The sequence below is a fragment of the Nyctibius grandis genome, chromosome 4, assembly GCF_013368605.1.
Source record: "Nyctibius grandis isolate bNycGra1 chromosome 4, bNycGra1.pri, whole genome shotgun sequence".
In the NCBI taxonomy this organism is placed as follows: Eukaryota; Metazoa; Chordata; class Aves; order Nyctibiiformes; family Nyctibiidae; genus Nyctibius; species Nyctibius grandis.
Genome location: NC_090661.1, coordinates 20,116,283 through 20,136,476, shown reverse-complemented (window position 1 = coordinate 20,136,476; position 20,194 = coordinate 20,116,283). Strand labels below are relative to the sequence as shown.

At 49.8% G+C, this 20,194-nt stretch overlaps 1 protein-coding gene across 1 annotated transcript in view; it reads right to left on the bottom strand.

Annotated features, from left to right (window-relative positions):
- Window positions 1-20,194, bottom strand: part of SLC25A22 (solute carrier family 25 member 22) — a 55,480-nt gene that overhangs the window by 16,986 nt on the left and 18,300 nt on the right. Inside the window, exons 2-4 of the mRNA XM_068398758.1 lie at window positions 11,074-11,189; window positions 6,790-6,915; window positions 4,770-4,825 (exon numbers count right to left, since the gene is read on the bottom strand). Coding sequence (XP_068254859.1) covers window positions 4,770-4,825; window positions 6,790-6,915; window positions 11,074-11,093 — 202 coding nt within the window. The 5' untranslated portion in view covers window positions 11,094-11,189. The remainder of the gene's footprint in view (window positions 1-4,769; window positions 4,826-6,789; window positions 6,916-11,073; window positions 11,190-20,194) is intronic.

Genomic DNA, 20,194 nt, shown 5'->3' with positions numbered 1-20,194 from the left:
TCCTCCCTTTAAATCTTATGGCACAAAAAGTGCTCCAGTGGATGACCGCAAGCTCTCCCTGCCTGCACTGAAGCATACTGAGCTCCAAGCCCTCTGAAGGAGCTTTGAGACTTGCTAATGGCCTACGAACACCTTTGCAAGGACAAACACAAATACTAGGGTATACCTTTTGCATTTATGCTTGCTGTAGAGATTTAAACAACTTGTCCCAAAGCTCTGTTCTCCAAAGAGAAGCAGACAGAGAAGCCTGCACTCCCACTAGGCTCTGAAGACCTGGCGGGGTTCATTTTCAGGAGGTTTGAACACAAATTGACAGGAGATATAAGGGCTCAACACAACTAAAGAAAGGCAGCTGAATCCTCTGTTCCTCCGGATGGACTCCCCTCCTTCCAAAGATTATTAAAGAACTCCTAAATTGGACATGGAAAGACATAGGTTTACAGGGACTTTCCTCAGATTAAGAAACAAAGTCGCAACTCGGACTTCTGGGGCCAGTACAACTGGGACCAGGACACGGGAATCCTTGGCTCCACATCCTCTGCTCAAAGGATGCATCTCCACCATGCAGGAAATTGCAGCAAGAAAACAGACAGCCTTTCCTGGGCAGGGCTGGGCAGCCCAACACACTTTCCCCGCTTCCGACTGCCATGTTCAGATTTGCAGAAAATACAGAATAACACTGCCTCGCAGCAAGCTAAGCCAATGCATTCATTCCACAATGGCCATGACATCCAACAAATGCCATCATCTTCTACGGGAGCCAAATTAACTAGCCAGGGAGCAGGGCAGCCCTCTCACTCTCCTGGGTTTTTGCAAACTTTTAAATGTACCAGTGATTGCGCTGCTTCAGTTTGATGTGCTTCCTACACATCATGTTCCCCTGCCACGGCTCTTTCATGTGATGAGGAGCCACACAGACATCCCCTCATGCTCTACCTCCACCTTTTAATGTCAATCATATCAGGATCTGCAAAGCAAATCCACACAGCCTGATTTTTAAGTGGAAGTGGCTACCCGTGAAGTATTTCCTCAAATGCCCAAGTTGAAGACAACTTCAACCCCACTCCTAAAGGCTACAAAGTAAAACACCTGTACATTACTGACATGCAGCATGAATAACCATTTCCTTGGAAAAACAAGGAAAGAAAAAAGAATAAACCTCCTACTCTAACACCAGTGCAAAGCGTTCATTGAAAGAAAAACTCCAAATCATCAAGCAAGAAAGGTGAGAGGTATGCTTTCACGTGCTGACCTCCTCCAAGAGCCAAGAGGCTTTCACAGCAATTTCTCCTTCCATTGCAAATAAAGTAGAGGGTAAAAACACAAAATATATGGAGAAAAGTTAATGAACCTGGGTTTTCTCCTACATCTTTGGTATTTTCAGTAAAGCTGCTTAGCAGAGAATAGATAATCCCTGTCCTCAATAATCTGTAACAGCTTCAATTCACTGGAGGAGGAGAAATGAAATACTTCAGCTGCTGCCTGTATGCCTCCCACGGCATTTTCTACCTTTTTACAAAATCTCATAGCTCTTCAATTCTAGCAATGCCCATGACTATTTCTCTAATTAAAGCTAACCTTGGCTTATAGGCAACGCTACATGCACCAGAAGCAAGGACAGACAAACAGAATGCAAAAATAAATTGCAAACATTAAAAATAGAAAGTATTTTGAAAAGAAGTACGGGAGCACTGCAAAGAGTGAAATCAAAGAGAGGCAAAACCAGTTGTTTGCCAACTGAACTTGTAAGTGCCCTCTTCTCACTACGCCTTGGGTTTTGTTATTAAAACCCATTTCTCATAGAAGCCCTTATATACCACCAGCAACCTACATAACAGGGGGATTGAGTCATCCCCAGTGCGGCACTGGTGCATGTGGCAGGTGCTATTAGCAGAGGCCAGGGAAGGCTGCCACACCACTGCAGCTAAACTGCAGCTACCCTCCAAACACCATCAACAACGAAGGGCATTTCACCAGCCTGATCTAGGTCTTTGGCTCCCACCAGCTAGGGTAAATGGCTGGTCTGTAAACAGCAGTGGGACTTTCCAGGATGCATCCTGGGATCTATAGGAGGCTTCTGGATGGACTGTAGCAGGGAGCTGAAAGACCTCTCCAAGGTCCCATTCCACTGGTGCCCAAATGGCCCAGGAGCCCACAGGCACCATGGATTCATTTGCTTGTCATCATGTCTGAAGGCAGCACACCGTCATCCCTTGAGCACAGACAGGGCTAGACAGTACCATCCAGCTTTGAGGCACTGCTGCTACCTAGATGTTATGGAAAAAACATGAATAAAAATCCTCCTCTTCTTCCTCCCCCAAATAAACCCAAGAATCTTTGTAACTTCTGGATAAGAACTTGAGAGAAATGTTGGGATTGCCTTATACATCACCCAATTCACTATGGGCAACTCATATAGAGCAAGGACTGTCTGCCCACACGCACTCTTAAGAGATGATTTACAGAAAAGCATCCTACAAGCTCAAGCCTCTCTCCTGTCTGCACTGAGGAGCTTTGATTCACACATGAAGGACACCTGAAGTCACACAGTGGGAATGGCTGCGCCCAAGCAGACCCTTGCTGTCCTCTGACAGAGGCCAAGTCCCCTGCAGGGATGACTGATGCACTTGTGACTCCTCCATGGGGCACAGCAGCTGCCACTTTAGCACATTAACAGATATTCCTCCCAATTTCAGCTTAAAGGCTGAAAATAAGAACTTGTGAGTCATATAGCAACTTCTGCTGGGAAACTGAGACAGATGGAGGGAGCAGGAACCAATCCCACTATCTGATTTCCACCTTCCCTTGTCTGCAAGGCTGAGCCATCTCTTTACCTTCTTCCCAGAAAAATACTCACATTCTTCACGAATCTTGGATATATTTTACCCGCCCATCCTCTCCCCGAGAGGGAGGGAAGGGTTGCTAACGTCAGCTCCCAGAACTGAGGCACAGAGACCATGAGTACTTGGAGGACTCACCTTTGTACCCTGGCCATGCCGAAATATCTATGAATTTCTGGAGGGAGCTGGAGCTATTCATAAAATAGCTCCATACCCAGCTCCCCATTTAATAGTCAGAGGTGACAAGTAAATTGAAGCCACTATCAGCTCCCTGAACAGAGGGGTACAAAGTTAGTGGGACATGGACCAAGCTGACTAGACTCATTATGGCTGGGAAAAGCAAGAGCTATGCAAAACCCTCTGCACCCTTTGAGATTTCTGCTTGGGAGTGAAAAGTGGCCTGGAGATGCACATCCCCTCCACCACCCTACACCTTACAGGGCTGAGATGTCTCTTCCAAAAGCCCTGATGGGTCCTACAGTCTCCCCTGTAAGTTTCCAGGAACAGCTTCTTCCTTCTGCTCCCCAGCAAGCAGCCTGCCACTGCATATTTACCGCCAAAGTTAATGCAGGCTCCGTTCCTGGCCAGGAACACAGAAGCAGCCAGCTTCTGGGAAAAATCAAGGGGGAACGCGTCACTACTAGCATTGAAGATGGAGCTTGCCAGGGTTCCTCGGTGTTATTTGTCTTGTTACCTGCTCCCAGGAAAGCTGGCATGAAGCAGCCAATCCATCCCCGGCATCCACCCCACTCCCCCGAAACGCCCACCAGCACATTGGGCAAGAGACGCTGCCTCAACAGCCAGTGCCTGCTCACAGGACAACTGGCCACAGCGTCTGTGTTTCCTTAGGAGCTACGGAAGAAGTGGCAAGAGACGCTACTGCTGCCAAAAGCAAGGTGTCAGCACCTCCGGACTCCTGCTTGAAAAAACAAAGAGCAAGGACTCACTTAATCAAAGCAGTACTTTAATCAGTCTTTATCAGTGAATGAGAGCCACAAAGAATGCTATCTGAATGCCTCAGAGACAAAAATTGCAGATTCAGGCAACTGAATACCAGTACATAAAATGAGCCAGAGTTCAGTGTCAACCAAGCCAGCTGGACTGTGCTGAAAGCCAAGAAAGTATTCCACATTTTCCTCTGCTATGAGTAAAGTCAGAATTTGCCCTGCTGTTCCTCTCTCCTCAAAATCTTTAAGAACTTTCAAGGATTTTATGTTTAAACTAGAAAAGGTATAATGTCAACTGAGGAACTCACTGCTGCAACAGACAGCCTAAGCCAAGGAGCCAGGAGATTTCTAGCAGGTTAGCACATGACGACCAAACAGCTGAACCTCCACCATGAGCCAGCCTCTGATTTTCTTTCCACCCCAAGGGAGTTTTTTCTGGAGGCAGGTTATTTTTAATTTTTTTTTAATTCCAGCTTGTCTTAACACTTGAACAAAGCACTCGGGGATGCTTGAGAGACAGCTAGTTTTGGAGACAAGCTACCAAGTATATGGGACAGCAGGTCTAACCATATTGGTGGTGGGCTTGGACATAAATTCAATCATCAACCACAGAGCGAGACACTTCAGGCAGTTTGCTGCTGCCCCTCTGACAGAAGTTGCCGTGCCCAAGCTGGGAAACACACACATACAGTCCTGAAACAAAGTCCAGCAGCTTCACTTAAACTGCTAGTAAAGATGAACTTCAGCAAACAGTAAGGTTTAACACCAAAACAGCCACGGGAAGGACTCAAGCCCTCAACGGTGGAGAGCTGAGCAGAGACCTGGCGTGGAGGAGTTTTCAGAAAACAGCTGCACCTTTCAACATCTTAAGGTATTGCTCGGTTCTTGCTTTATAAGCCAGAGATTATGGGCTTTTCCTCCCACTTATGCACCAGTGCTTTCAACGCAAAAGCTGCCCCGTGCCTGACTGAGCTTTACTTACCTCTGTACATGCCAAAGTAGCCTTCTGACCGGATTGTTTTAATGAGGCAGTCAGACCTGCGAACAAAATGGAGAGAGAGAAACCACAGGAGCTCAAAGGTGGGTGAGAGCAGAGAAAAACAAAACAGATCTCTTGGAGTGGTTTTCATTTACAATCTGTCAGCAAAACCCTGAGCCGAGAAGGGAAGAGCATCAGCCACTGAATGCACCATTGTTCAGGCCTGAGTCCAAGTTCAGCCCCTAATTCACAGGGGCTTTGAAACCCTCAGCTCAGCCCGCACGCACTGTCTGCTTTCTAGAAACACAAAAGGGAAAAGTGTCACTGCAAGGGCTGTTTATCCAGGATCCCCTGTGGCAAATGCACGTGAGATGCTCTAACAAGCAGATCCTCATGCGCATGTTTTTAAATTCAGCTCTGGAAGGGAAATAAAGGGGGCCAAAATCCCTAATGCTGACTTGCTTGACTTACTCCGTGAAATTCAACACAAGGCATACAAACACTAGATGACCTGAACGCTCAGTCATCTGTGACCTCCCACACAGATTAAAGCGCTTACTTTTAACACATCGGGTCCCACTGCAGGCAGCGAGCACTCAGGCTCTTGCCCTGGGGAGAGCATGGCAGGGTGCTGTGGAGGTTCACTCCAAAGGGAAAACTGTCGCCTTCTTTGTTTCAACTACATTTACTGCAAATGGGAAAACTGTGCAGAGCACCGGAATGCTCAAAGCCTTTTGAAGGCACAGACACACACCTAACAAATCCAGAGGTGCAGTTCAGGAAGGCAGCGCAGATCCCCTGGCAGTTTTTCCCTCTCTGGACCACGACTGCACGAAGCCTGGGTGATGGCTGAAGGTTGCGTTGGGGTCTTTGGGAAGGGACAGGTACTTGCCATACCCATAGGGGAAGGGAGAGGTGCACAGGCATGCATGCATACATAATTAAGGAACAAAAGGCTCTTTTAAGTAGTAATAAGGAAAGTGTCGCTGATGAAAATAAGAATACATTTCTAAGATTTGGCAACACAAGGAGTAAACTTCATCTCTGCTCTGTAGTAGTGCTGAGGTGGGAGAGAAGGAAATACAGAGTTCCCTTGAGGGCTTTATGGTCCTTCTTGGGTCAAGACCGTTCTAGGGTACCCCATGTTACTTGTGAAAAGCCCATCCTGCATTGCTGCCAGTTGTGGCAATGAGTTTCCCTTCTCTGCTGGGACTCCCCACATCTTTTGGGACCCCATCTTTCACATACTTGCACGTACCCATCTCATTCTTGGGAGCAGCCCCCCAACACATTTGCAAGCCCCAGAAATCTTGGGGCACCTTTCTCCTATCTCCCCCCCTCAACGACACCAGTACTTTTGGAAAACTAAGGCCTGACTCTGGTTCCTAGGATAAAGCAACTTGTGATGAGTGTGGTGCACATTCCCACAGCTGATACACAGCCCTAGGTGAATTTGGTGGGCTGGATATACTCATACCTTCTTCTCCTACAGCTTGCAACACTTGATTTTTTTGGACAGAGGACTGCTGGGGTAACCACAGCATGTGTCAACCTGTGATCCCTTAAAAGGTCTGCATGCAGTGCTCTAGATTGGGAATGGGTGACTGCTTCCTCTTTTTAAAACTGACAGAGCAAATGAAGGGATAGTAACCTGCAATATGAGAGCCACGGAAACAGAAGAGAGGTAGAAATTCCCTCATGCACCTGATGGTGGCCCAGCAGAGAATCGAAAAGGGCTCCTTGTGTTTTGGTCCTGAGCACTGACAGCAGCGAACACACTGCTCCCAAGCAATGGATGCAAACAGATGCGCCCTCTGCAGAGATCTTGCCTGCTGGGCTCAGCAGCCTGAATAGCTGCTTTGTTTGCTTTATCTGCTCTAGCACAGCTTGGTTCAAGATGGTCTCCTGGCTTTCCTGGGGACAGCAGAGTTCCTAGAAATGCTGAATCCACCTAAAGAGGTAATAAAGCGCAAGGACTCCCTGCCAAAAGCCCCAGGATGCTGCCCATGTGGGTGGTACTCACATGCTGGTGTACATCCGCTGGCCATTCTGCTGGTTCTGCAGGCGAGTTTTTGCCAGGTCAATGGGAAATACACAGGTGACCCCGATCAGCCCAGCTATCCCTCCATTGATCAGCTTGGCAGGTAAACTGTAAGGGGACGAGATGCAGAGAAACAGATGTCTTAGCACTGGGATAACGTCAGGAGAGGGAAAGAGGAACAAATGGAGCATTTTGCATGACCAGAGTTAACATATTGCTGTGAGACAAGCCTGTCCCCCACCAGCACGAAGGGAGCTCTGCCTCAAGGCAAAGCTTGGCCCTTGCTGTACATACAGGGGAGGAGGGGAAGGCAGCACCTAGCATCAGGACAAACTACTGATGAGTGGAATGGAGCCAAACAGCTAAGCCACACATCGCTAAGAGCAAGGAAAAACCCTGTTCCCCAGGTCCAAAAGGTTTCTGTTATCCCTAGAGGAGAAAAGACAGAGTACTGGACCGTCTACCACGTGGACACACTTCAGTTAGGGCCTGATGGCATCCAAGCCAGCAGGTTTACCAGCAAATGCTTTTCAGCACCGCAATCAGATACGCATCTAATGAGAGGTTCGTGACACGTCAGCTGTTACCATCATGTGGGAACAAGCTCAGCAGAAGCACCCAGCTGGCAGCAAAGGAGCAGACGTCTACAGCTCCAGGAAATCATTTCCAGACCCACCGCCTGGGGCGAGGGGAACACACACAAACCAATAGCCCAGCGAAACCACCAGACTGGCAGCCTGCATGGCCTCAGATGCAGAGACGTGAGCTCATACCTCTTGAGGAAATCAAAAGCTGGATGGCTGCATGTGCTTCCAAAACGCAGGGCTTTTTCCGCTCACCTTTGTGTTCCCACAGAGAATTCTTGCAAGTGGCACTGAGTGAAAGCCAGATCAGCTAAACATGGGTTCACAGCAAACTCAATTACGAAAAATGTCCAGCACTTATATGCTCAATAAACCACTACACACGGAGACAAAGGAAGCCTGTTTGAGTCAGCTCCCTCCAATACAGCACAGGATATGGCTCCCTGAACACAGGATGTGTCGGATATTAAACTGACGGCTGACAGCAGTCCTCGACTGCAGCTGGGTGAGCCGGCGAGGTTGAGTCCTCCCACGGGGGGAACGGGCACGCTGCCTTTCATGACACCGACATGATGCTCTGGATGGGGGCACAGACTGCATTACCCACTGGAAGCAGCAGCAGTGAGGCTGGCCATGGCATGGTGGGGTGAAGCTCTGCAAACACATCCCCCTCCAGCGGCACTGCAGAGTGCTCTATGCATCGTGGGGCAATTGCAGAGAGGATCAATAAGCAGCCATGCCGAAGGAGCTGCCTCTCAGCTCCAGGCTCGAGGGAAAGGCAGGATATGGAGACTCAGGGTTTCAATTTGAGGTCTCCCTGGGGGAAGCAGAGAAAACAGGGGTGGAAAAAAAATAAAAGTCTTTGCCCACAAGTGCTAACCATGACCTTGACACTGCAGGAGAGTCCTTTCAGCCTCCACTCTCCTGCAGCCAGAGCTCCTTCCTCAACACCCGCACTGACACAACACACACATGCAGCCCCAGGACTGGCACAGCTGGAAAAAGAGGTGCCAAGGACAGGCAGACAGACCTGAGCTCAGCCCACACCCCCAAATGATACCGTGCTGACCAAGATTAAATCAAGCACAGCACGTTAGGAAGGCAGGCCCAAATCAGTGCATGAGCTCAGCACAGGGCCAGACTGCAAGATCTCACCAGCTCAAGACTCTGTTGCCTCGGGGGTCTTTGCACCAATGTCTAAGAAGGGAGTAGATTTGCCTGCAGACTCCTATGCTCAACTTGTTCTCAGGACATGGGAAAACATCAAACAGTAAGCTTCACATCATGGCTCTCTCTTTATTTAACCCATAGTCACACTGAAAGAGAAGGTTAGAGACCAGACAAAAGCGTGTCAAGATGCAGGCACCATTGGGAAGGAAGGTGTTTCAAGACAGGATCACATCAGCCTCCCCAAATTCAGCTCCAAAGTCACTGCTGGCAGGTCACAGACTGCAAGGCACAACCAGTGCCCCTTTCCAGCCTCAACACTGTCATCACTTCTCTAAGTGTCCCTGAAATACCTGGGGCAGGCAGACACTTGCCTCTCAACCTGTTCAAACAGTGAAATCATCACAGGGTTTATATCAGGTGGGAGTGAGATACAGACATCTTGCCTGCTGGCATTGTAAGTGCAAAAGATTCCCCAATTTCAGCACAGACCCCAGCAATAAAGGGGAATAGTTTGACGTGCCTGGGCAAGCCAAAAATTGCGGCAACATGGACTGCAGAGAGCCTCTCACTCTATTTGTGGGTGAGAAATCCTTGCTCAACACCCCCCTTGCACCTGAATCCAACCATCCAGGTTCCCCCATATGCACTGCGGAGGGAGAATAGTACAGACAGACTATGTGGCAGTATCTGGCAAGATGCTGAGATCAAGTTCCACACGCACTGCTGCAGAAATGCAATGCCTTTGATTTCACCTTACAGCAAACCGCCGCTGTGGATTTCAGTCTTTTGGTATCAATCTCTTCTTGCTAAGGGATGACAGATGCACGCTGCAAGGGAAGAGGGGTTCGGTAGATCCTCCAAGCTTAAACAGCTCTCTTTGGCTTGGCCGCCTGTGACCGCTGCAGACTTGTGTCACACAGATGGGAGAGATGACCTAAGCAGGAGAGGTGAGGGATTTGTGGCACAGAGAAGAATCTGAGACAGAGGGCACTGCACCTGAATCAAAAGCTTTTTCCCTTGTGACTAAGTCATCCCACTTTTCACCTCAGTGCTCTCTGCTCTCCCATGGGATGATAATCCACTGTGCTTGGTCTCTGCGTCCTATTTCGATTCTGCACAGCTACTGCCTCTCACTACATAGGTACACAGGGCTTAGTGAAATGAGGACAACACAGGCTAGCATACAAATAAAGCCATTTGCTCAGTTTAACACGAGAAGGGATAGAAAGGCATCCCAGTTCTCCTAGTGCTCCTCCTCAGCCCTTTTAACTAGTCCCTGTAGCCAGCAAGCTCCTGTTCACACTGCCAAGAGCACATCGCTGGGGCTGGGGAGATCTTGCAGGACATGTCTCCTCTTCCTTCAAAACACCGAGCTTTAAATGGCCACGGATGTCTGGTCCTTTTGCTCTGCTGAGGCTATCAGGGATGTACACCCGTCAGGCTCCATGGAGGTGAATCTCAGCATGCCCTTCATGGGTATAAGACTGCCAAGTGCTCTCCAAATTGGGTAACTAATGACAGGCAAATCTAGGCACATAAACACTCCACAATGCTGTCTTGTTATCAGCGCAGCTCAGGACTGTTTTCATTCGCAGAAGGCAGGCATGCAGGAAGATATCCTAATCATGGCAAATGCGAAGAAGGGGCAGCCCTCTTGCCTGTAATATTCAGGCATTGCCAAGTCCTGGCCCTTTGTCACCAGGTTTCATTCATCCACTGACCCCTCCTGTCCAGAGCCGGTAAGCTGGAAAAGTAGATGTTAGAAGAGGACCACAAAAAACCCCACAGGAATCCCACAGCATGTAGGAGTCATTTATCCGAGGCAACTTCACAAGCAGCAGAAAGTTAAACCCACGTGCAGGACTCTGCAGATCCATCTGACACAGCTCTTAGGAAGCTAAGGGTACAACTGTGTCTTTCCAGAAAAAGCATCCCAATTCATCTCCAGGAAGGACTCAAACCCAGCCTTTGCACATGCCAGGACTAATGCTCTTAAGTTCCTGCTCTGCACTTAAGTGTCACTAATTATTGTTCATACTTCATGTTCCTGCAATCACTCAAGCATTGACTGGCTTTAGAAGAAGGGCACAAGGCTGCATCCACGTGGACTTTGTAATTACAAGCACTGCATCCTTGGCTGGATGGGAGCTGGCTTTCCTCCCTCAGTGTCAGCAAGCTGAAGTCAGCAGGTCAAGCTGACCTTTGAAAGAGGAAGCAAAAAGGAACAGACTCATGAAGCATAAAAGGCAGAGGACAGAAAGAAAAAGGCAGTGAGAAAAAAAAAATGAAGAAAGCAGAGATGTAACAACATGGTAAAGGCAGAAAATAAAAGAAGGCTGAAAAAAAGCAGGTAAGAGAGAAGCAGAGAAGGAATTGGAACTGTTTAAGGCCAGAAGAGATGATCAGGTGATTTCCTCCAACCTCCTGTATCACAAAAGGGATTAAGTTTGAAAGACTTTAAAATAAAAATCTAAAGCACAAGCAACAACTCGAAAACTTTTTAAAAAGTTACCTGATCTGTTTATCAGCCATTTAATTCAAACTTGATCTTGTTAAGAACTGAATCTGTTCCTTCAAACCGTTCCTTAATTTCTTTTTCAGCCACTCCTTTTTCACTTCAATTTCTTCCTGGGAAAGGAGAGAAAGACACCAAGGAGACAAAGTTGAGACACTTACGCTCTTCCTGAAGCTCAGGTCCTACTGGGCAGGCTGCAGGGTGAGGCCAGCTGAGGAACAAGTGACTTAAGGGAGTACCTGGTCTCCCCAGAGACGAGACAGCTCCAGAGGGAGCCTTATAAATGTGTGTGTATATAAATATACAAGCATATATGGAGGGAAGAGCTGCCAGAGTCATCAGGCTCCAGCAGCACGCGAGGATGGGCAGCAGCCAGGCAGTGCACAAGCTCTGCCCAGCATCCAGGACAGTGGTATCCATCACAGCTCTCTCAAACTCCAGGGAACGTTTCACACCACACTACGTGGACCTCCAACCCTCTGCAGGTCCACCCAGCCACCCCAAGACAATCACATGCCATCGCAAGACCCTCCATCAGCACTTCCCTCCAACACATACGTGCTGTTTCTAAAGGACAGTCTTCAAAAACCTGCTCCTCCAGTGGTTACAGTCCTTCCTCTATTTCCCAGCCCAAATGGACAGCCCGTGCTCAGTCTTGTGCCAACATTATCTTTTAAGTAGTGCCTCTCCCTCCCCAAGCTATTGATGTGACTTTGCCCTTTGGACCACTCCTTTCAGCTCAGTGCCTACTGGCACAGCACTGAAGCTCCAAGTCTGCAGGAAACGGTTCTAAGACTGCTAATTGCTACTGTTTAACGAGAGCTGGTAGAAGTTATCACACAAAGAAATCTGGACACCGGAGAGAATTTTAGAAGCAGCCACAACCTTCAGCTTTCTGGAGGTGTCCTTGTCTCCTCCTCACCTCCAACCTGAGAATCAGGTGCCCTCAGGTGCATCAGGCATCTCAGCAGCACTCAGCCACTCTCCTCCCTCTCCTCTTCCAGCTGCCACCTGGGTGGCGAACCAGAAGCGGAGGAGGTATCTTTGCCCTTTGCCTCTGGAATGAAATTTGCCCCTTAATTGCAGATTTCCTAAGCCAAACAAGAATCTCACATCCAACAAGGTGGCTTTCAGGCTGACACTTCTGCTCTGGAGACACTGCCTGAGGGCCAGAGGCATTCCTGAGAATAAAAGGTCCCTGAAAGTGTAAAGAGATGGTGATGGTGCAAACAGGTACAGGAAGGAGAGGGTGTGAGGCTACACACAGTTCAGCATTGACCTGCTCCCCTCCCTGTTACATCAAGTGCCAAGGACAGGTCAGCATGAAAGCATTTCCACGGTTCCACACTTGGACGACATGAGACTAAAACTGCCTTTTCTGGAGTCCCACATTCAGCCAAAGCCATGAGAGATCAGCACATGGAGCTCGCTAAGGAAAGGGGCTCCTCTCCAAAACACTGTACACGAACCTCACACACTACATTACACTATTACACCTTCCATCCCTTCCGTGACCCCTCTTCAGACAGTTTACCTGATCTTGACTAATCCATGGAAGCAGACCTTAAAAATTTCCAGAACAGCTAAGTCTGCACTTTCCAAGTGAAAATCGCTTACACCTTTCGCTGCGTGTGCTTTCATATGCATGTCCACAAAAGCAGTTTGTTTCAAGTCAATCTAATTCTCTATCAATTTAACCAGAATAAGACCAAAATATAAAAATATAGGGAGACCAGTTGCTGAAAGCCTGTAACCCTGGTATAAAAAAGCCCTGAACCATGAAAACTCACTTGATAACCTCTACACCCTCAATAGCATATTTGTGTTTATTGTGGCAGCAGCCCTGACAAAACACATGCACCGAGTGGTCTTGACACCTCACTCCAAACCCTGGCAAACTCCCCCCTTGTTGCCTCCGCTGCACCCTTCCCTGCAGAGGGCCATCCAGGAGGCCAGGCACCCATCACAAAGGACAATGCAAGAGAAGACAGCAAGGCTGCTAATATCCACCACTGACATGTAGCCAAAAGAGTGAGAGACCGAGATGGACACACAAAGGTATCACAGGGCTGTTTCTTACCTGCTGACACAAGTAGCGTGATGGGGGCGGGAGAAGATGCTACCGCATCAAGAGGGACTTGGGACAGCTGGGTTTAGCTCTCTCCTCCCTTTTTTTCTTTTGACTTTTGGCTTCAGCTCTCCACCTGCCCGGTAACTGCAGAGCCCTCCCCAGCTGTCTGACCCAGATGGAAAATTGCTGCTGCTTCCCACCAGGGAACAGATGCTCCTGCTGCAGCTGCACAGCAGGAAGGGGTAAAAACAATCTTCCTGGGTTTAAAACCAGGCAAAGTTACAGGTTTCCTTGATGCTGGCTGTACAGCCAGCAAATGCCAGGACCAGTATCATCTCCCCTAACAAAAGCTACTCAACTCGCTGACGAGCGAGGGGAAGCGAACGATGTGATCATTTTACAGCAGACACCAGCACTTGATAACTGTTTATACAGCACCTGGCACAGTGGAGGCCTGAATGTCCATGGCCAGGGGATTTTAATGCATTAAGGGATTTTAATGCACTGAAGTGGAAAGCTTATTTGAGCTCTGTTTGTTTAAACAGAGCTTCAGCGAATGACCATTTGCAAAACAAACCCAAAGTCATTGCAAACTCTATCTGAGCACTTTGCTGTAACCTACAGAACTCGCCGAGTCCCTTAAAAGACGGTGAATAACGAAGCCTCCACCACCCTGGCCAGGTTGTTCCTAGGCAGAGCCAGAATCCAGTCCCTCCCAGGGTAGGAAAATAGCTGCTGCAGTCTGAGAGGAGGAAAAACACAGGCTGGGAGGAGAATGACAGTAATTTTATAGAATACTTAAAAAAACAAATCCAGAACAACATTATACATTTAACCTAGGAAGGAAAGATATTAAGTAAAGACCTAAGTATATCTTCCCAGGAACATGTTACTCTCAGGAGCCAAAAAATGCAAACAAAAGCAGGCAAGTAAAGCTTCTGCAGCCAAGCAAGGGTGTAGCTCCAAGGCTTCCTATGGGAGCAGAGTCAGGGAGCAGGGCTTGCATCTTCCCAGGAAACCTCCGATCAGCACCTGCATTGGGGCAGCAGACAAGCCAGCAGCACCAAAAAGGTGCTGATGCCTCAGAGAATCTTTGTATGGTTAAACGTCATGGCCAGGCGGACAACAGCATTGCTGGAACTGAGAACCTGCATGGCAAGAGGAGCAGAGGAACTGGGAGGAAACTGGTAGTGAGTGGGCAGGGGAAATGAGAGTCGCCAGAGACCCACCTCAAAGCCTAAGAGGCTGAGCAGCCCTCACGGAAGGGGGTTCTGAAAACAAACATCCCGTAATAAAGAGTGCAAGAGCTGCATGGGCGATGAATTATGTGGCATTAATTCCTTCCTAGAGTGCTGTTAACACAGCTAGGCATGGATTAATGCCCCATTACTCGCACACCGGGATGTCCCTTCTACATTTATTAAAATGATCAAGCAAATTAGTTTCAAAGCCACACGCACACCGCAGCATGGGGAATTGCCTCCGTGCTAGGCAGAGAAGCAGTGCAAACGGCCTGAAGCTCACACTGCCGCACGTAGATAGCCCAGGAGCCTCCTCAACCCAGCCTCTCCCTTTTCCCAGCTCCCAAAATCCACCTCCAGAGAGCAACAGAGTAGCCGGACTGGGGGTACCACAATTCAAACCTAGCCAGCTTTGGATGTAACTGGTCCTCACAGCCTCAGCCATTGGCAAAATGGTGCTAATTTGCTCCCCTGCCTTGCCACACACCACACACACTCATCCACCTACACTACCCAGACGGTAAGGTTTTCTTCAGGACAGCCAGCCTTTGCATACTGCAGACCTACTGCACTCCTGATCAGCCTGGGGTACGGGGCTGAACTCTTAAACCTTTGGTTCTCGCCTTATCACCTGAAGGAGAAGTGCTTACCAGAGAATCACAGCCCAGCCTGGGGCATGGAGGGGAGCACACAGTCTCATCCCAAGCCAGGTGTGCTGCCAGCAAGCTTGGATGGAGATACAGGCACCCAACATCTCCACAAGCTGAGACATCACGGCAGAAGGAACAGCTTAAGCTTACCCACAACTCTTTGACCACACTCATTGCATTTATTGCCACCACCCTGCCCTACGGCTGTGGCTTGCCGCCTCTACCCCCAGATGCCACTGATCTGCCCACAGTCTGACCCTGGGGGGTCTCCACAGTTCTGCATCCTCCTTCTTGTCCCTATCTCTGTCTGCCAGGCTGCCAGAGCCACCGCTGGCATCCTCTAAGCCAGCCGTGGGCTCCCAGCCCACCAACTCTCCCACTGCTGCCAGCAGCAGCCCCCCCAGAGGCCAGCTCTTTGCTTCTGCCTTCCGCCAGCCCCCCCATTTCCAGGCTCTCCCCTCCTCAGCAGCCCCGCTCTGCAGCCGAGCACAGCCTTGGGTGCAGACTGACGGACGTGCCGATTTATCTGAGCGCACGCAGGCTGCCGTTTTGACAGAAGACCTTTAGCCAACGTCAGCTGGCACTGCGGCCGAAGGAAGCAATCCCGTCCTCTGCCTACACCCGAACATGTGTTCCCATCCCCGCTTTGTGCCAGCACAAACATTTGTGCAGAGCGGTCAGGCAGGGATGAGACAGAGCTGGAGGCCAGCACATGCTGGAGCTGTCACTGAAAGCAAACATTCAAACTACAACCTTGACTTGAAAATAAACAGCAGAAGGGGAAGACAAGACTCCCTTCCACATATTTCCATTTGTCTTGAGAGCAGACAAACTCTGCCCCAGCCAGAGAAGCTGACATAAGAAGGAGGGCTCAGAGAGTGAGAGGAGGGAGCAAAGCCATGCCAGCATCCACAGCGTCTAGAGGACACGGCCATGCGACTGCTCACAGTCAGAGAAGCGGGGGCCAGGGGGTAGCGATCAGCAACTAGTACCTGCTGGGAGAGGAGAAACCCTCTGGGATCAGCATCCTGCTTTCCTTCACAGCACAAACGCATTGGAAGGTGAGAACACCCTGCCAAGTTTTGCTAACGGCTGAAGCAAAGCTGCCATCGCAACGGATAAGGTTTAAGGAGTGCAAACTGAACTGCCAATATTTCCTTAGAGAAGCTGCTTTCTAGGTGTGTGCTGGGCACAAAGCACACAACGGAGTCGGCACCAGGAAATCTCACCTGGGGAGAAGCTGTCGACTTGGCTCTCGCCCACTCAGGACATTTTGGGATAGAGGGGATGGAGGGAATTGGTGGCAGTTTCACCTCTGCTGCTTGCTTGCCCTTAGGCTCTCAAAAGCAGGAGCTGCCATGAATTTCCTTGCAGCACCAGGCAGGGCATTAGTCCTCAATAGAACAAAGCTGCTCTCGAACACGCTGGTGGGCACTCCCCCACCATCACAGGCTGTCACCTCTCCGGCTGCACAGCGGGACAGCGCAGCCCCTTCATACTGTTCTGCCACCAGGCAGAAGCCTCGGGGCCACAGACGCAAACTCACCTGCCTCGCGGTCAGCAGCCGACTGTCCCCGTACGACGCTGGGCTTTGAAAGTGCCAAGCCCAGGGCAGGTGCCCCCCTTGCATCAGGTGAAAAAAGGCCAAAGTCCCAGCGGGGAGGTGCCACACCACCTGCCTGCACCATTGGCTGCTCGCACCCCTGTGGGGACAGGCTCAGCGGCACAGCACCCACTCAGCTTGCAGGACAGTGGGGATGCTGAGCCCCAGCACACAGGGTGCTCACTCCGCCTTCCCAACAGCCCCCCACAAGAGCCCTCAGCTCCTGCAGCCCCTTCCTCTGCCTTGTGCAGCTTCACTCCCACTGGCTGCTCAGGATGGGTGTCCCCCGGTGCCCTCCAATCTACAGCCAAAACTGCCAGAGCATGTTCACAGTGAAAACACTCAGGCTGGCACTCCTGTAAAACAGCAGGCACACTTTGCCCACATAGCTGGCCTCCACGCTCCTTGCAAACTGGGCTCAGTCTGGGGAGTTTTAACTTCTCCATGCTGCAAGACCTTGTAATGATAGAAGAACACCTCAAAACATCTTCCTCATGCCACAAAGAAATAGGCAATTCCCTGCAGTGCAGGATCGTCCCCAGGCTGAGGGCATGTTATAGAGGCGTTTGGCTTTGCAAACACAGGTGGTAGCAGTATAGATTTACCTGGATGCCCACAGAGAAGAAAAAGAGGACCAAAACTCCAGATTAGCAGCAAAGGCTCCTGAGCTCTCATTCCGGCTCAGTCGCTGACTTGCCCTTTACCTTCAGACAGGATTTCCAATAACAACTGGCCATCTGAGGAACACTGTGCTCCCATGACAACATTCCAGCTTAGGAAAAAACAAGCCATGAGCAAAAGCAGTCCAACATCTTAGCAGAGGCACTTGCCCACCACATCCTTTACCCATTCGGACTAGTGTAGTTACCCATAACATTGCGATAGGAGAGGAGCCACAACAGGGCCATGGTGGAAGTGTCACAGGGGACAATCCTGCAAGCCCCAGGGACTACAGCAATGTCCTACATTCTGATACTGCATGCACAGTGTTGCAACTATCCTCTTGCCCAGGATTTATTTGAGATTACAGGAAATTCAGAGACCTCATTTACCTTCACACAGCAGCAGTCAAGAAGACAAAACAGAGACAGCAGAGACTGGCTTTGGAAACACAGCCACCTCCACCACTCTCCAAGGCGGGAGAGGGCTCAGCACTCAAGAGCGTCTTTTGAGATGGTCCAACCAGCCCTCCCATCTCAGGGACAAAAGTCCCACTGTGTGCTGGAGGCAGCTCTCTCTCTCCCTCCCCCCAGATGTGCCTGCTGGCGTCAGTCATTGGGGCCACCTTGATGCAAAGCAAAAGAGTTACCAAAGACATCAGACAGACACTTTACTGCATCTAGCAACAGTCCCTCTGTCTGCGTGACTTCAGTCACATTGGGAAAAGCCAACCTAGCTGCTGACTCCAAAGCAAGGATCCGAGTGAGTGGAACAGAAGTTATTACTGGAAAGGAAGGAGACAAAAGAACAAGGAAGGAGGTGGGGATCCTCCTGCCTCCGGGCAGTAGGAGCAGGAGGAATATACCCAGTTTTCCCATGCTCTCCCCTCTGGGCTCTCCATCCTGCTGGAAGTGACGCGCTGACCCCCAACTCCCAGTACAGCATCATGAAACTTTGCCTGCTTTGATGAGAAATCTTAAGCAGTAAGTCACGACAACAAGCATCTTCCGTTACCTCTGTGAGAGCTAAGGCTTGGAGAAAGGCCTCCAAAAGGCACTGTGAGCAGCAAGAGAAGTGCCTTCCTGACTTGGAGAGCTCCTCCAGGCCACACAATCAGTGACTTGCTTAGATTAGTGCAGAAGCTGTTTGCGTTATTGCTTAACAGGGGGAGTCCCATGGAGGCCTTTCCTTGCATCAACATAATCTCTCTTCCAGGCTTGAGAGACGAGTCTCCTGTCCCTCAGCTCTACTCCAGGACAGCTCAGGAAACAGAGTCCAGTTCATAGGTCCTAACACCAGATCACACTCCAGTTACCAGAGCACATCCCACTTTGGCCGGGCAGAAAGGTTTGCTAAGGGCAACTGCTTAATGCCAAGCCATCTGCATTCAAGTCAGACAGAAAGACTTGAGGAACAAGCCTGCGCCTATCTGGAACAAATGCTAGATACACCCTTTGACTTTGCATGTCTTGGGAAACTGCCCCCGATCGAGAGCCAGAAAGCTGACACTCATCTTGAAGCTGGGTTTGGGTATCAGCACTGCAGCACACCAAGAGGCCCCAACGCAGATCTGGGATCTGTTGTTTTAGGGGCTGCACAGACCTTCAGTCAAGCACAGTCCCTGTCCTGGAGGTTTTGCAGTTGAACTGCAAGACAGGATGAGTGAGGACAGCTGTTAGAAGGAGAATTGACTCACCCAGGGCCCACACGGCAAGTCTTGCTGTCCAAGACATCAGGGCTGCCAAGCTGAAGGAACAAGAGTGAAGGTTTGAGCAGGACCAATGAGCGTGCAGTCATCTCACTGAGAACATATAGCAGAGTCCTGCTCCATAGGAGGGCAACACATTAAAACACTCTCATAAGGCAGTAACTGCAGTGCCTTCCCTCACAGGAGAGAGAGACAACAGGTCTAAAACTGCTCACAGCACCCCTGACAAGACTGAGGGGAGGCAAGGAAACCCATGGGAGCTGTTGGTGCTCTTCCCATCTCAACCTGCCTCCTTCTCTGAGTTCTCTAAAAGGCAATTGGGTCTAGTGGATGAGTCTCAAGAGACCTGGCCACTCTGCTCTGCACAAATGCCACATCAAGCATGCTACAACCCTTCTCCCCTCTCATTCCTCTGAACACTTGCAACACAAGTAACAAGCCTCTGAACTATGGACAACTACTTATGCTCAAAGGCAAACTCAGACCTGGCTCTCCATGGCTTCCACAGAAACACAGATCAAGAGGCGTAGGAGCCAGAGGGCCAAAAACCCTCTCCATGTGTCTCTTATCATAAAATCTTCACTAATGTGGTGATACAAGGCCAGAACATGGCCACAACAGAAATTCAGGCCCAGCATTTTGCTTGAAAATACTGGTGGGCTCCAGCCTCTGGTCTGTAGAGACCTGCAAGTCCCTGCACCACAGAATCACAGAATGTTAGGGATTGGAAGGGACCTCGAAAGATCATCTAGTCCAATCCCCCTGCCGGAGCAGGATTATCTAGACCATATCACACACGAACGTGTCCAGGCGGGTTTTGAATGTCTCCAGAGAAGGAGACTCCACAACCTCTCTGGGCAGCCTGGTCCAGTGTTCGGTCACCCTCACCGTAAAGAAGTTTTTCCTCATATTTATGTGGAACCTCCTGTGTTCCAGCTTGCACCCACTGCCCCTTGTCCTGTCAATGGATGTCACTGAGAAGAGCCTGGCTCCATCCTCATGACACTTGCCCTTTACATATTTATAAACATTAATGAGGTCACCCCTCAGTCTCCTCTTCTCCAAGCTAAAGAGACCCAGCTCCCTCAGCCTCTCCTCATAAGGGAGATGTTCCACTCCCTTAATCATCTTCATGGCTCTGCGCTGGACTCTCTCTAGCAGTTCCCTGTCCTTCTTGAACTGAGG